The sequence below is a fragment of the Acomys russatus genome, chromosome 1 (assembly GCF_903995435.1).
Source record: "Acomys russatus chromosome 1, mAcoRus1.1, whole genome shotgun sequence".
Taxonomy (NCBI): domain Eukaryota; kingdom Metazoa; phylum Chordata; class Mammalia; order Rodentia; family Muridae; genus Acomys; species Acomys russatus.
The window spans coordinates 112,944,279-112,958,955 of NC_067137.1; the positions used below are offsets into that span (position 1 = coordinate 112,944,279).

The 14,677-nt window shown below is 49.5% G+C and overlaps 1 protein-coding gene across 2 annotated transcripts in view; it reads right to left on the reverse strand.

Annotated features, from left to right (window-relative positions):
* Positions 1-13,334: 13,334 nt before the first annotated feature.
* The window catches only part of Syne3 (spectrin repeat containing nuclear envelope family member 3), an 80,117-nt gene continuing 78,774 nt past the window's right edge, over positions 13,335-14,677 (reverse strand). For both annotated transcript variants that reach the window (XM_051150979.1, XM_051150988.1), the window contains one exon: positions 13,335-13,860. In XM_051150979.1, the coding sequence (XP_051006936.1) occupies positions 13,651-13,860 (210 nt within the window). In that variant the 3' untranslated portion in view covers positions 13,335-13,650. The remainder of the gene's footprint in view (positions 13,861-14,677) is intronic.

A 14,677-nucleotide genomic window follows, 5' to 3' on the forward strand; every position in this document is an offset into this window, starting at 1 on the left:
GGTATTTGGGGTGTGTGTGTGTATGTATGATGTGCAAATGTGTATGTAGTCTGTGAGTAGTGTGCATGTGTGAGAAGTATGAGCATGTGACTGTCTATGATGCATAGCATGTATATCTGTCAGTGTGCATGTGTGATGGCTGTGATTGCTTCTTCCTACCCTTATGTGACACTTGGCCATGGGTGTAGATACAGGGCTCCCTGATACCATCTGGTACCTTGTTCTCTCCATATGACCCACAGTGATGTGGAGCAAAGGTTTGAGAAAGGCTGACACTGCCATGAGTCTTGTCTACCTTTCCTCCTCATCACCACCACCACCATCATCATCACCACCATCACTACCATCACTACCATCATCATCACCACCACCACCATCATCATCACCACCATCATCACCACCACCATCATCATCACCACCATCACCACCATCATCACCACCACCATCATCATCACCACCATCACTACCATCATCACCACCATCATCACCACCACCATCATCATCACCACCATCACCACCACCACCATCATCACCACCACCATCACTACCATCATCATCACCACCACCACCATCATCACCACCACCATCACTACCATCATCATCACCACCATCACTACCATCATCACCACCACCATCATCATCACCATCATCACTACCATCATCACCACCATCACTACCATTATCACCATCATCATCACCACCACCACCATCATCACCACCACCATCACTACCATCATCATCACCACCACCACCATCATCATCACCACCACCATCATCATCACCACCATCATCACCACCACCATCATCATCACCATCATCACTACCATCATCACCACCATCACTACCATTATCACCATCATCATCACCACCATCACCATCATCATCACATCATCACCATCTACATTATCTATCTTCATTCCTGACATACAATAGGAGCTCATTAATCTCTATTGTTTTTTGCGGTACTGGAGATTGAATCTAGGATCTCTCCCATAATTAGCCAAGCATTTCACCAGAGCCACCCCTCCCACCCGCTAGCCCTGCAAGCCTGTGAGCCCTCTAGGAATGTTCTCAACAATCATCATGTTCGAGGGCTCTTGCTAGATGAACAAAAGAGTTCACCCTGTGCACACCAGTCCGCCTCTACCTCCAGCCTACCCCATACTTGCTCATGAACAAAGAGACATGGTGGGAAGGGTGGTGGCAGCCAATTCTCATGACTTAGTACATAGGCTTAGGACATCAAGATCAGATGAAAACTCGCAAAGCATAAAAATGCACACATTGCCAAGGAGACCGTTAAATGAGGTGCCACTCGCGTGGGGGAGCACATTAGGAAGGGTTATCCTGCTGTTGGTCTTGTTTGAAAGAAATCATGTGGAAATAGAGACGGTGTGAATGTGAGCATGCAGAGGTGGCCCAGTGAGGTGCTGTGGACTTGCTGGCTCGTTGCCCTTGAAGTCCTTGCGAAGTTGCTCTTCCATAGGGCAGGAAGAGTACAGTGGAGCTGCCATTTGCTTTGCCCTTTGTCTGAAAGTTCTGGAATATGATGGGGCTTTTCCAGCTCAGATGCTCTGCAAAGAAGGGGAGAGTAGGAGGAGACAGCTGCTGAGAGCCATGACTGCGTTGTTATAAGTGGCAGTGGAGATCAGGAGACCCTTCCATTGGCAGCTGCCATGGTTCAGCAACCCCTCGTGATGACATCATCAGGTTCTCTATCAGGAGGGGCCAGCCTGGACCCAGAGGAGGGTATAGGGTTGGAGGGCTGCTCCTCGAATCTAGACTAGACTCAGTTGTCTGCAATGAAACTGATTGATTCTAGAGCCTTCCCTCCATTAGTCTCCCCCAGGACACTTGGGTGTCCTAGTGTGGTCACAGAGCTTTAGTATCAACCTAAGCACAACGAAGAACATCAAAGCAGATCATGGACAGGACACAGTACTGCAGATCTGCCAGGCAGGATTGAGAAAGCCTTCCTGAGCAAGCGGTCCCCTGCCCTTGTTTAACATGCAGACGGCATGTTCAAGTACCACCTCACGCAGTCCTTACAACCCATCCCTTCAAGGACACAGTCAGGGAGACTGAGAACTTGCTCAAGGTCTACCGCCTTAGAGTCGCTGTTACTCAGGGCCCATGCTCACCAGGCTGATCCAAACCTGCTTGGGTTCACTGTTCTGAAGAACGAAAATTAAGAGCAAAAGAGAGCCAATGAAGACTTTTTTTTTTTTTTTTTTTTAAGAAATAAAAGTTTAAGTTTGGAGGGATTTGAGAAAACCTGCAAAAACAACAGAGAAGTCCCACTATGCTCAGCCAGCCCAGCTGACCCCTTACATACCACGAGCGTTTGCGAAAATCAAGAGGACATTAACACTGGCACAGCCATGTTAAAGGAACTCCAGGCCGCATTTCATTGGCCTCCATCTAATGGCCCCTTGCTGTTCCAGGACACAATCCAGAACACATACCACACTTAGGCTTTCTCTTTTTTTTTATACTTATTCTTTTTGCTACCTTGTCACCTCCTTCCAAAGGAGAAGGGCCTTCAATTACTTGCATATGCTCAAGGCTGAGAAACACACACAGGCAATGTGAACCAGGCTGTGGCTCAGAAAAATTTTAAGCAATTTCCCTTTACACTCTTCGGTGGATGAGCCCTCTTGGAGAAACTGGCAGCAGAAGGCCATGGGACAGACTGAGGCAGAGCAGGGGCAGCTCTCAAAAGCCAGATGCCAATTGCAATGCTTTCTAACCATGGAAGTTCCCAGAAACTCAGGGTCTCTGCTCAGGATGCCTAATCTAGGCAAACTGCACAGAAGGTCAGGGGCAGCCAGAGCTGGCAAGGACCCATAACAGGAGAGGCCCAGGCCAAGGAGCAGGATAACGTTCTTGCCAGGGGGCCACAAGAGGAGGATGGGCCTCCCTGCTGGAGCTTGTCACGGTTGGGATTGGAAGCCATGGATGAAAACAGAAAGAATTGTTTCACACCTGACTCAGGAAAAAAAAAAAATCACACAGTCGTAAAACTGAATGAATCACCCAGCCAGGCACACGAGCACTCTGGGCAGATTTAGAAAGCATGTGTGTGCTTAATGTTAGTTGTACAATGAGTGGAGTGCTAATGGAAAGGAGATGGGCTGAGTGCAGCTTTCAGAAAACATGGTTTTTACACTGTAGTTCTTCTTTCTTTCTTTCTTTCTTCTTCTTCTTTTTCCTTCTCCTCCTTCTTCTTCTTCTCTCCTCCTCCTCCTTTGGTTTTTTTGAGACAGGGTTTCGCTGTATAGCTTTGACTCACCTGGACTCACTTTGTAGATGAAGCTAGCCTCAAATTCAGAGATCTGCCTGTCTCTGCTTCCCTGAGTGCTGAGATTAAAGGCAAGTGTCACCACTGTCTAGTGACATCATGCTTCTTGACTCACGGATGGATACCTCTACAGGGAAAGCTGCCTAACAGCACACTATCACCAATTCCACAGGGAAGCCCAGAGTGGAGGACCCCACCGCAAAGTCTTTACAACACACTTCATTATTATTGTTGTTATGATGACTAGTTAGAAGGGGAGGAGCCTCCTTATTCCCGCCATAAGACTCTTCGGAATCCTTCTGAGGGTACTCAAGGTATTTAAGACTTTAGACCCCATGGGCTGAGGGAACCACTTTCCTTCTAGTGTAAATGCCCCGTCACAGGTGTGGTCTTTTGTCTGACTAGCAACAGGGAGGCCTCAGGAGTGTCTGCTAACCTGAGGTGAGCCCTGGGTCACTGGCTGGCTTCTCAGACCTCCCTATGAGCCAGCAGCATCCCTTATCTAGGAAAGCATAGGCCACGTGATCCAGGCTGCATCTCAGAACAATTTAGAACACTTCCCACATAGCATCCCACACAAGCAGCATACACATGTACAGGCACACGCACGCACCCACACCTACCTGCCACATCCCATGTGGTTCACACTGCAAGCTCTTTCATTCCCTCCATTTCTCGCCTGTAGCCTGATCTTCAAACCTAAGAACAGACAGAGCTACAGAGCCTTGGTCCACAGGGTTGGTGGGTACTGGTCTCAGGCCCAGTTTTATTTGCTGGTGTCCAGACACACTGGGGGTCCTGTCTTTCTCTTCAGGCTATCCACATGTCCCTGGGAACCATGATGAGGGAGGTCCAGAGGATGCTGAGGACATTCAGAAGGATACTCCTGGGCTGATGTTCTGGCTCATGTGTTGCAGTGGCCTTGCCTTCTTCCTCTGCACAAAAAGGGATTAGTCCTGAGTCAGGCAAGTATAAGACAGTTTAGTACTCTAGGACCCTATTTGGTTTGGGGTTTTGTTGTTGTTTTGTTTTCTTTTCTTTTTCTTTTTCTTTTTGCATGCCTCCCTTGAAATAACGTACCTGGCAGCCTCGCTCTGTCACCTGAATGTACCATGAGCACACACCGTTCTCCAAACAGTGCACTAGCAACCTCAGATCCTCTTCAATCCCCTTCCTGCACCAGACTACATGCATTCCCAGCTCTCAACAATAGTGTAAGTTATCTCACTCCTAGCAGCAGTCAAATACAGATGATTCTATTCCAGTGTGTCCCCAGCATATCCGGGTCCAAAGAACACAAGAAACAAACTGGACTGAACTAGTTTTGGGTGCATGTGCAGTGACTTAGTCACTGTTCTATTGCTGTGAGGAGGCAACACAGCCAAGGCAACTCTTACAAAGGAAAGCGTTTACCTGGGGGCTGGCTTACAGTTTAGAGGGTTAGTCCATGATCATTGTGACAGGACGCAGACAGGCATGGCGCTGGAGCAGTAGCTGAGAGCTTTACATTCCAATCTGCAGGAGGCAGTCAGAGAAAGAGACTTGACTCTCCTGGGCTTTTGAAACTTGAAAGCCCACCCCCAGGTATGTACTTCTCACAACAGGGCCATGCCTTCTGATTCTTCTCAAACAGTTGTGCTAACTGGGGACCAAACATTCAATTATCCTATGAGAGCCAACCTCATTCAAACCAGGAAGGCAAAACTATATCTTCTACTAACTTTTTAGGGAGAGTCCCCTGTGGGTCACCATATGCATATGCATAATTGGATATGCATGTGATTAAAATCAGATGCATTATAGGAAGGGATACATAGGTTAGGAAAGAAGAATATGTGACCTCACGTGTCCATCAAAATAGAGAGCCACCCAAGTCATGCCCTTAGTAACCGGCCCTTCCTTCCTTCAGACCACAGAAAGGTCTCAAACAGTAATCAGCACCATCAACTTGAGCATGTCTCTTCCTAACCTGCGCTATTGCTTTGCTTTGAATAATGTAATCTTGGCACTTATGCAGATATACATAAACCTTATTTTCTTTTTTAAAAAAACCCTTTTTATTGATTCTTTGTGAGTTTTATATCATGCACCTCAGTCCTGTTCATCTCCCCATCCCCTCATATCTGCCCTTCGCCCTTGCAAACTCTCCTCCAAAATAACACACACACACACACACACAAAACCAACAAAAACAAAGCATAGAAAACGTCTCATCATGGATGCTGTAATATGTCAGTGTGCCCCACAGTGTATCCTTTTGTCCACACATCTTCACCTGCAAATGTTCACTGTAGTGAGTCATTGGTCTGGTTCAACATCTCTGGCTTCTGTGATACCATCAATATTGGATCCTCACCATGATTCCTCCCAGTTATCCTGTTGTTGCCCTGTGCCCGGGAGATCCTGAAGTTTGGAACAGCAAGACAGGCCATTTCACACATCCCAACCATTCACAGATGATACAGATGTTGGGGTGGGCCAATTCATCTGGGCCTGGGTGGTAGCTGAGTGGTCAGCCTGCTAGCTCTCCTTTATCCATAACACCAAGGCGAGTTCTTCAGAACTGCTCCAGCTAGGCCACCCAGCACAGCCATCAGCATGAGGCAGGGGCAGCTCTCCAGCTCTCATGCCCCTGGGCCAGCTCATCCGCACCCATGCCTCCAGACCCAGCTCCACTGTGCTGCCCAGTGAAGGAGCAGGGCCCACTCTCCCAAGTGCTGCTGCCGGTGAGGGGCTGGGCCAGCTCTCCCACTCTCACTCCCTCCGGGTTTTCTCACCCATGTCTTTGCCATCAGAGCCAGTTCCACTGTGTTGCTCAGGCGAAGCGCAGGGCCTGCTCTTCCAACTGCCTCAGGTGGTGAGGGAGGAGGGGTGAGGGGGAGGGGACAGAAGGCATCATCTCCCCCTCATGATCCCCATCCACCCAGGCCACCTCACAGTAGAGAGGTGGCAGGGCCATCTCTCACAGGATCTCACCCACTCTCAGGACCCCAGGGCCAGTTCTCCTGACTGCTGCAGGTGGTAAGGGTCCAGGATGAGTCTTATTTTCAATTCTTTGATTAGGAAGCCATTAGCCTTGAAATACCCAGCCCAATCATCAGTAATCATCCTGTTTAAAAACAATGTCAAAATAATTCAGCCATAATCCTGTTGCATCTTCTACCTCATGGCTTCCCCAGATAACTCATGACTTGGGAAAGGACTTACAACCAGACAATATCTCGTAGACCAAAATAGAGCTTTTTTATTTGCAAACATAGAGCAGATACATTAAAAAAAAGAAAACATAAAACAACAATAAAAACATGAAACCATCTTAAAGAATACTGCTGCCACCAAAGTGAACAAGACGCAGGGACCTCCACGCAAGTTTACAACAGGAACCCAAGGGCACACATGGCCCCTTCCCACAGAGCTGAGAGATGCTGAGGCTCTCAGTCAGCTCTGGACTTGATATGAACCAAGATAACACACACATGTTCCAAGACAGTCATTTGGCTTCAATTCTGCCTGCCTTCCCAGAAAGCTGAACTTATCAAAAATTCATGTTTTATAATCACAGAGACTGTGACAAGAGGAGATGGTCCCTCTGTATTGTTAATATAAGGGAACATTTTAAACAATGAATTCAATTGCTCTGGACACCAAAATGCATTTATGAAACACACACACATACACACACACACTTATGCACAAATGCATGCACACATGTACACACACACACACACACACACACACACACACACACACACACACACACTCACACACCTCCCTGTCCACCACTCCATCCCAGGAGCTTCAAGACTTTCCCAGCCATTGCATATTTGCTTTTCTAGAAGAATTTGGTGCCACACATAGCGTTCTCTCAAAGCAACTCTGCCCTGCATCTACCCCTGACATTGGTGGCCTGTGTCTGTTTCCAGCCCTGCCCCTGCGCCCCCCGCACTCTGTCCTAGTGCTCCCAGCTCCCATTGGCAATGGAAGCCAAAGAGCTTGCTGACAGAGTAGACACAGGCGAGAAAGCCCACAAACCCTTCCAACAGGCTAACCAGATGCTGGAGTAACAGTGGTCTGTGAGGGAAAAGCAACTAAAGATGAAGGTAAGCTCCACACAGTGGCCAACTGTGTGGCCAGTCACCCCTGGGTTCAAACACTAAGTGTCTCGCCCACCAGCTAGCTGCTTTTAGGCCGATTCCTAGCCCTGTCTGTGCTCTGGGTTCAGTACCTAAGCATAAGCTCTCGACTTCATAGCACAGGCTGTCAGGTGGGAATCGGGCCACACTGCAGACCTTTCCTTGCGGATCTCTTTTGCTTTCTTCCCTCAGAACTAGAAACGTGGCTACAGGTTCTGTCCCTCATCCAGTGTCACCAGGAGTTCAGGTGGCCTGGCTGTTGGGCTAGCAAGGATCATTCCAGTAAGAAAGCCTGGGATCTCTTGGGATGCTGAACTCCCTCTGCCATTGCTGTCTCCTGTGTTCAGGGATGCCTGGGTACCACTTTGTGAGCACCTATGATGTTACCATGGGAACCAAGAGGGCATCAGGTGCTGGAGGAGGCGGCCGGGGCTGGGGAGGCTATCCTGTGAGGCTTGTGCTAGGAGACTCCAGGCTTTTGTTCTTTTAGTTGTGTTTTTAAAAACAACTCCCCCTTGTTCTCATTTGGATAAACCAAAGACCTTCTTCTTATGCCTTGGGGCTGAGAAAGAAATGTCAGCTCAAGTCTTTGGGTTGCAACTTTGTACTGGAGGGGCCCCTGGGCTCTGTCTATTTGGCAACAGTGGGTCTCAGTGACCTGCTAGAAGGTTAAATGCTGGTCTGGAAAAGCTGTGACTCTCTATCCCTCTCCTGCATTTGCTCCCAGGAGCTCCTTGTGGCCAAGTGACTGGAAGTTACTGTAGCCTCCCAGAAGATTTGAACACAGAGCAGGGTGGCGAGCTCAACCCAGGCTCTACAGGACGGGGGGGGGGGGGGCTGTTTCTACAGTAAATCTCTTCACTCACGGGTGGGTGTTCCATGAACAGACTGAAGGGCTCGGGACGCCTGCTAACCAGCAGGTGCTGGCAGGCAGCACAGAAACCATTCCTGAAACTTCAAAGGGCCATGCCTCTAAGTTCTAACAGAACATAAGCCCCAGATGTGGGGCTCAGAGTGAACCTGAGATTCTTATTCCAATAGTGGCTGTAAACCTAGGTACCATCCAGATCCATTCTACCTTTCTTCCTTCCTAAGAAAAACTGGATTTTACTGGAATGTTCTAAAGCTAAGGTGTGAGGTTGAGAGAAGAAGCAGGTATGAGTTTACTCTTCTGTGTGGCCTAGGATTAGGTATTAGAATGACAAGCAGGTACTTTTCCCACAGGACAGATTACTAGTAAACACTTGAAGCAGTTTGCGGACCAGAAAGTCCATTCAGGCCTGAGAAAGAAGAAAACTCAACGATCAACTACTCATGTCTGCCATGGCTACACTAAAGATCAACTACTCATGTCTGCCATGGGCACAGTAATGAAAGGAGGGAATGGCCCACCACTTTCCTTCATGTTGTACTGGCCAGAATACAAGATTAGAATGAGGGAACAGCAGAGCCTCCACTGTAGGCTGAGCTCCCTGAGAACGGAAGTGGATGTGATCCCTTCTGGGCTATATCTGAAAACTTAGATGTCCACAGTCATACATAGCCTTGGTCCTCCTGCCAGGCTTCAGTGCTCAGAATCTGCACAGCTCAAGGATCTACCTTGAGGCCTCATGGGCTTCCTTTCCTGTCTGCTCTGCCCAGCTCCTGTCTTTCTCTTGCCCCTTATCTGGCCTCCATAGTATATTTCTGCCTCACAGTCACAACCACATTTAATTAGCAGAGGCTGTGAGACACCCTCCCACTTATCCCCAGCTCCCCGTGTCTTCTCCAAGGCCCTCTAGCTCCTGGTGGGTTGAACAGCACCTGTGGGAGTGCAGATGAGCCAAGTCAAGGGCCAAGGTCCTAGTCTGGGCTCAGCATCTTATACAGAACAGATAACTCCTGATCTAGGAGAGCCAGAGGACATCTTCCACCATGGATGGCCTCAAGAAGGAACTCCAGGGGCCAGAGAGTTGGCTCTGTGGCTAAAAGCACTGTCTGCTCTTCCAGAGGTCCTGAGTTCAATTCCCAGCAACCACATGGTGATTCACAACCATCTATAATGTGATCTGATGCCTTCTTCTGGCATGTAGGTATACATGCAGATAGAGCACTCATATACATAAAATAAATAATCTTTAAAAAAAGAAAAGAAGACACTCTAAGGGTTTGTTATATGGGTTAGGATGAACAAGGGATAGGGCACTTCCTCTATCTCTATCTATCTATCTATCTATCTATCTATCTATCTATCCATCATCGTCCCCTTTCTCCTCTCTTCTCCTCTCTCTCTCTCTCTCTCTCTCTCTCTCTCTCTCTCTCTCTCTCTCTCTCTCTCCCTTCCACTCCCCACTCCTATCTCCCTTTCTTTCTGTCTCCCTTCTTAAACAGTGGAAAACACATGCAACATAAAGCTTGGCCTCACAGCTACCTGTGTGCATTGAGCGGCTCTCAGCCTATATGGTCTTTGTCTCTGCTCTCCTCTGTCCCTCCTCCCCATCTGATTAGCCCAGCCTGGTCATTTCCTGTGTATACCTTATACCCTCTGCAGAGCCTGCTGATAGGGTCAGTCCTGGCCCCACCTTGCATGGAAGAAGAACGGGCCCCTCAGTCTCTCTTACTGTCAGGGAGCCTGAGCATCCTCCACAATGTGGCCTACACCATTGGCATCCGGTCTTCCAGGAGTTGCTCATCAAGAGCCTGTCCTTCTCCTTGTCCGAGGCTGTAGAGGAACTCCAATTTCCTTCCTCTAAAGCATCTTAGGACCCTAGTCCTACAGGGAAGTGAGGCCGACGATGGAGGACTTCACAGTGGGGCAGAGGAGGCCTCCACTCCAGGGTGTATGGCAATTCCTGCCTCAGAGCAGTCAAGGACTGATGACCTCCAGGGATAGGCCTGCTGAAGTGATTCCACAGACTAGCCCACAAGAAGGTAACTCTCCCTAACCCCACCCCCATGGATCTGAGGGCAGAGCTGCCACTAGTGAAACAATTTTCCGAGGCCACAGAGATGGCAGCTTGATGGTGCCGACCTAAAGCCCTCTACTCCCAGTATGGACTCCAGGGTCCAATAACTGTGGATTCAAGTCTCACCTGGCTGTGGGCAAGTGGCTTTATCTCTTTAAAAGAGCTGGTTTCTGAGCTCACACTCAGGGGTGAAGAGCTATCAGGTCTCAATCAGGGTGGGCAGTGTGAATATCAATGAAATGCCAGCCCTTCAGTGCCAGCTCCCCCACAGAATGCATCACCTTTGTCGAGTGGGTGGCCCCTCGGCCCTTCTAAACAGCCCCCTCCAGGGCTTCCTGGCTCACCTCTGTGCTGACCACTAACTCCACTTCTCCCTCTGTGGTATAAGCATATTCTCTGCTCCGGCAAGTACTGGTCTACACTCGGAGAACAGAGGGGGCAAAAGGGCAGACAGAGGGGCACAGGTTAGGGGACCAAAGGCATTGATATTACTTGCTCGGATCCTCACACACACACATGCATGGGATGACCTATGATGGCTACACGTGAGCATCGCCTGCAGGATGGAGGAACAATAACACACACACACACGCACGCGCGCACGCACGCACGCACGCACACGTGAGCACACAGCTCTGATACTTCTTTCTAGGGACACCTTCCTACTCTCCATGGTAATTGGCTAGGACACAACATCACAGTAGCAGGTATTTGTACCCACTTTAAGCAAAAGAAGTTACGGGTGAAAGGTGCCCAGAAAGGGCTAGCATCTTATATTCCAGCTATATTCATATGAAAATAGTAATAAAAAAATCAGTCCTCTCTGTTAAAAGTTATGCAAACAAGCAGTCCCCACTGTCACTGTCCATAGTTAAAGATACAGATATGTTCCCCACCCCACCACTACCCATGTCCTGCAGTTTCACCCTCCTGAGCATTTACCACGAGACCTGACCACATTCATAGTAGACTCTGTTTTTTGTTGTTGTTGTTTTTCTCTTAAGTGCTGATTGTTGACCCAGGACTCCTACCTGCTAGGCAAGTGCTCCCTCACTGAGCCATGTTCTAGCCCTGTTTGTTTTTCCTGGGAAGGAAAATGTTAGGAAGTTTTGCTGTTAACAAGCACCTTATCCCCCGAAGACTGTGGTGACCAGCTCTATAGATTCTTGCTGTGTGGCTATGGGGGAGTTGCTTCCCCTTTCTGGGCCTCAGGTTTCTCACCTTTGCTGATGTCCTTTGCCACAGTTATAACCAACTGAAAGACCGATGGTCTTGGTAGCACCAGGATCAGCACCAGCTACCTGGGTCTAAGGTCAGGGTTCATCAGCCTGATTTCCCAGCAAAATGGCTGGATGCAGGGAAGGCCTTGTGCCTGGGGTTATAGACCGAGTCGGGTCACGAGCCCCAAGGTGCTGCTTCCCTGCTTGCCGATGCCCACTGTTTCCTAGGTACTGTGCTAAGGTGAGAACTGCACATGGTATGGCCTGACCCAGCTTCGGGGGGAGTCAGTGCATGTTCATATGGTGGTGACCTTGGAGTCCTGTCCCTCTTAGGGCCTCAGGACTTGTTGGGTTTAAAGTGCCTCTCTAACGCTGTAAAACTGTAGTTGTGTAACTTATGACCAGGCCGAGGGCACCCCCCACTTAACAGACACATTCCATCTGTAAAAAGGGAGTGTTGGCCGGGCGGTGGTGGCACATGCCTTTAATCCTAGCACTTGGGAGGCAGAGGCAGGAGGATCTCTGTGAATTCGAGGCCAGCCTGATCTACAGAGAGAGTTCCAGGACAGCTAGACCTGTTACACAGAGAAACCCTGTCTCAAGAAAATAAGCAGGGGCGGGGGGAGGGTGGTGTTAAGAATTTTATAAAAGTTAAAAAGAAAAAGAATGTCAGTTTAGGGAAAACCTGATCCAGTTTTAAAGCACTTAGGAATCATTCCAGAATTCCCTGGTCCTCTTTCCAGCCTTGGCCATAACCTAGAGTCACCCAGATGTATGCCTGGAGCTCACCTTGCCTGCTCCTGCCCTGGGCCCATGGAAGAAGAAGATGGGACCTGCCCAGCCCTGTAGACCCAGCAGTCTGAACAGTTCTTTCATGGAAGGGAAGAGAGACCTGTTCCAATGGGCTGAGTCTCTCCTCTCTGCCTCGGGTGGGCTCTTGGCCCCTGGTCTGGTGGGGCAAGTGTTTCCACCCTGCTCTCAGCTCAAACCGTGGCCTGTAGACAGGCCAGCAACAGCGATGGCACAGGCCACTGCAATGTGCTTTGCCTTTGGTGCAAAAGAGTCAAGTTCATCTCCTTTTACTTTCTCCTGGAGAAAACACCCAAATGAAACCCCAGCCACTCCCTGAGACTCAAGTGAGAAGCCTGTTTTCAGAGAAGGGCTTGAGGTCACTCACAGCCCAGGCCCCGCTACCATCCAAAAAGTAACACAATTTATGTGTCTGAGGGCTGCAGGCAAGCATCTGCTGGCACCGAGCTGGCTAACACATTGGCAGGACAAACTTAATAAATCATAATTATTCTGTTTATGCAAACAAACAGGCTGAAGTTGCTGACGGAGCTGGAGCTGTAGATGACTTGAGGCCTGGAGAGAGCAAGAGTGGCTGCTGCGTGGGCGTGGGGCACTAGGTGCCATCGCTCTGTGGTGCTCAGTGGTGTCCTGTCTTTACAGCTCTTCTGTTGCTCTCTCAGTATCCCTGTCACTTGTCCCATCTCACTGCTCGGGCTGTGCCTGGCCATCACCACTGCTCTTTATCTAGCCCTCAGCCCACAGCCCTGTGGCTTGAAAACAAGCCACATGCACAAGAGTCCCGGGGCTCTGATTCCATTCAGCTATGTTCACCGCTTGGAGGCTTCTTCACTAACATTTGGATTTCTGGGTGACAGGTTGTCAAAAAAGTAAAATATGATTTTTCCTGCCATCCAGGGATGACACAATGCTAAGGCACAAGTGCCACAAATCCCACTAGAGAAACACATAGCTGGGACTTCCCTAGGCACAAGGAGACACCGTGTCTGAAGTTATCCACACTTGGCATGTACATACAAGGCATGTAAAAATTCTGTACATATTCCCTAACCACGCATAGTACGCATTTAGTATAAATAGACAGAAATGACATCATAGAAAAGGCAAGTTTGTTCTGGGAACAGATGCAGCATTTGGACTGAGGTCGCTCTGGGGGAAGGGGTCTGGTCAGCTATCATCCAGCTTCCCCCAGCAGCCAGCCTCAGGGGGCCTGCAGAAGGTCACCTGTGTGTCCCAGCGGGCTAGGTGGGCGGGGGGCCGTTGTAACGAAGCATGAGTGTGAAGGAGCGGGCGAAGTTGTTGGCCAGGGCGCAGGTGCGCTCCTCCTCGCCAGCTGGCAGCAGGAAGAGCAGGAGCAGGAAGAGCAGCAGCAGCAGCTGTAAGGGCAGCGCCACGCGGCAAGCTTTCCGTAGGAGAGAGCAGGGACTCCACCTCGGCTTCTGCCGCCTACTCTGTGAAAGGACACAAGATAACAAGAGGCACTGTGAGTGACTGGGAGGCTCAGGAGGAGTGGGGCAGGAGGACACGCTGGATAAACTGTGACCCCAGTGCACTGTGGAACGGGGCTTGACGCCTAGTCCTGAGTGTCAATCTAGAATCCCTATGGAAACGAACCTCTGAGCATGTCTATGAGAGAAAGGTCTGGATTGGGGTGAGGTGGGCACACACCACCTAGCAGTGGGTGGTGCCATCTCATGGGCTGCGATCCTGAGCTGAACGAAAAGGAGAAAGTGATTTGAGGACCAACATCCATCTCTTTCTGCTTCAGGACTGACAACCCAGTGTGACCAGCCACCATGATGCCATGGTACCTCCAACCTCCTCCCTGAGCTGCTTTTTTAAGGTATTTTTGTCACAGCGGTGAGACAACCAAGACATGCAACTGAGTTGTGCCAGCCACAAAGATCTCAGCAGCTTCCTTAAACCATTCAGGGGTTTAAAAGGAAGAAGAGTATACCAATAAAAGAAAACCAGCCACCAGCAGCCAGTGGTGACAGAAATCCTTGCCTTGGGGACACAGTCCCCAACTTAATAACGGTTTGATTTAGAAAGTCAAATATACTCAATGGAACCCCCACTTCAGGCTTTAAGCTTTGATCTGTTCTTGGGCTAGGTAGAGCCACGTGGTCCCATGTCCCCCTAGAGATGCTCAGTAGTAGGAGTGAACAGCTTCCCGTCAGCTACACAGTCACAAAGGTGGGTGGGTGAGTGGCCACCTACCAGCTGCTGTGTGGCTGACCTGGGACCCATGTTGGACTGCTGAGGCCA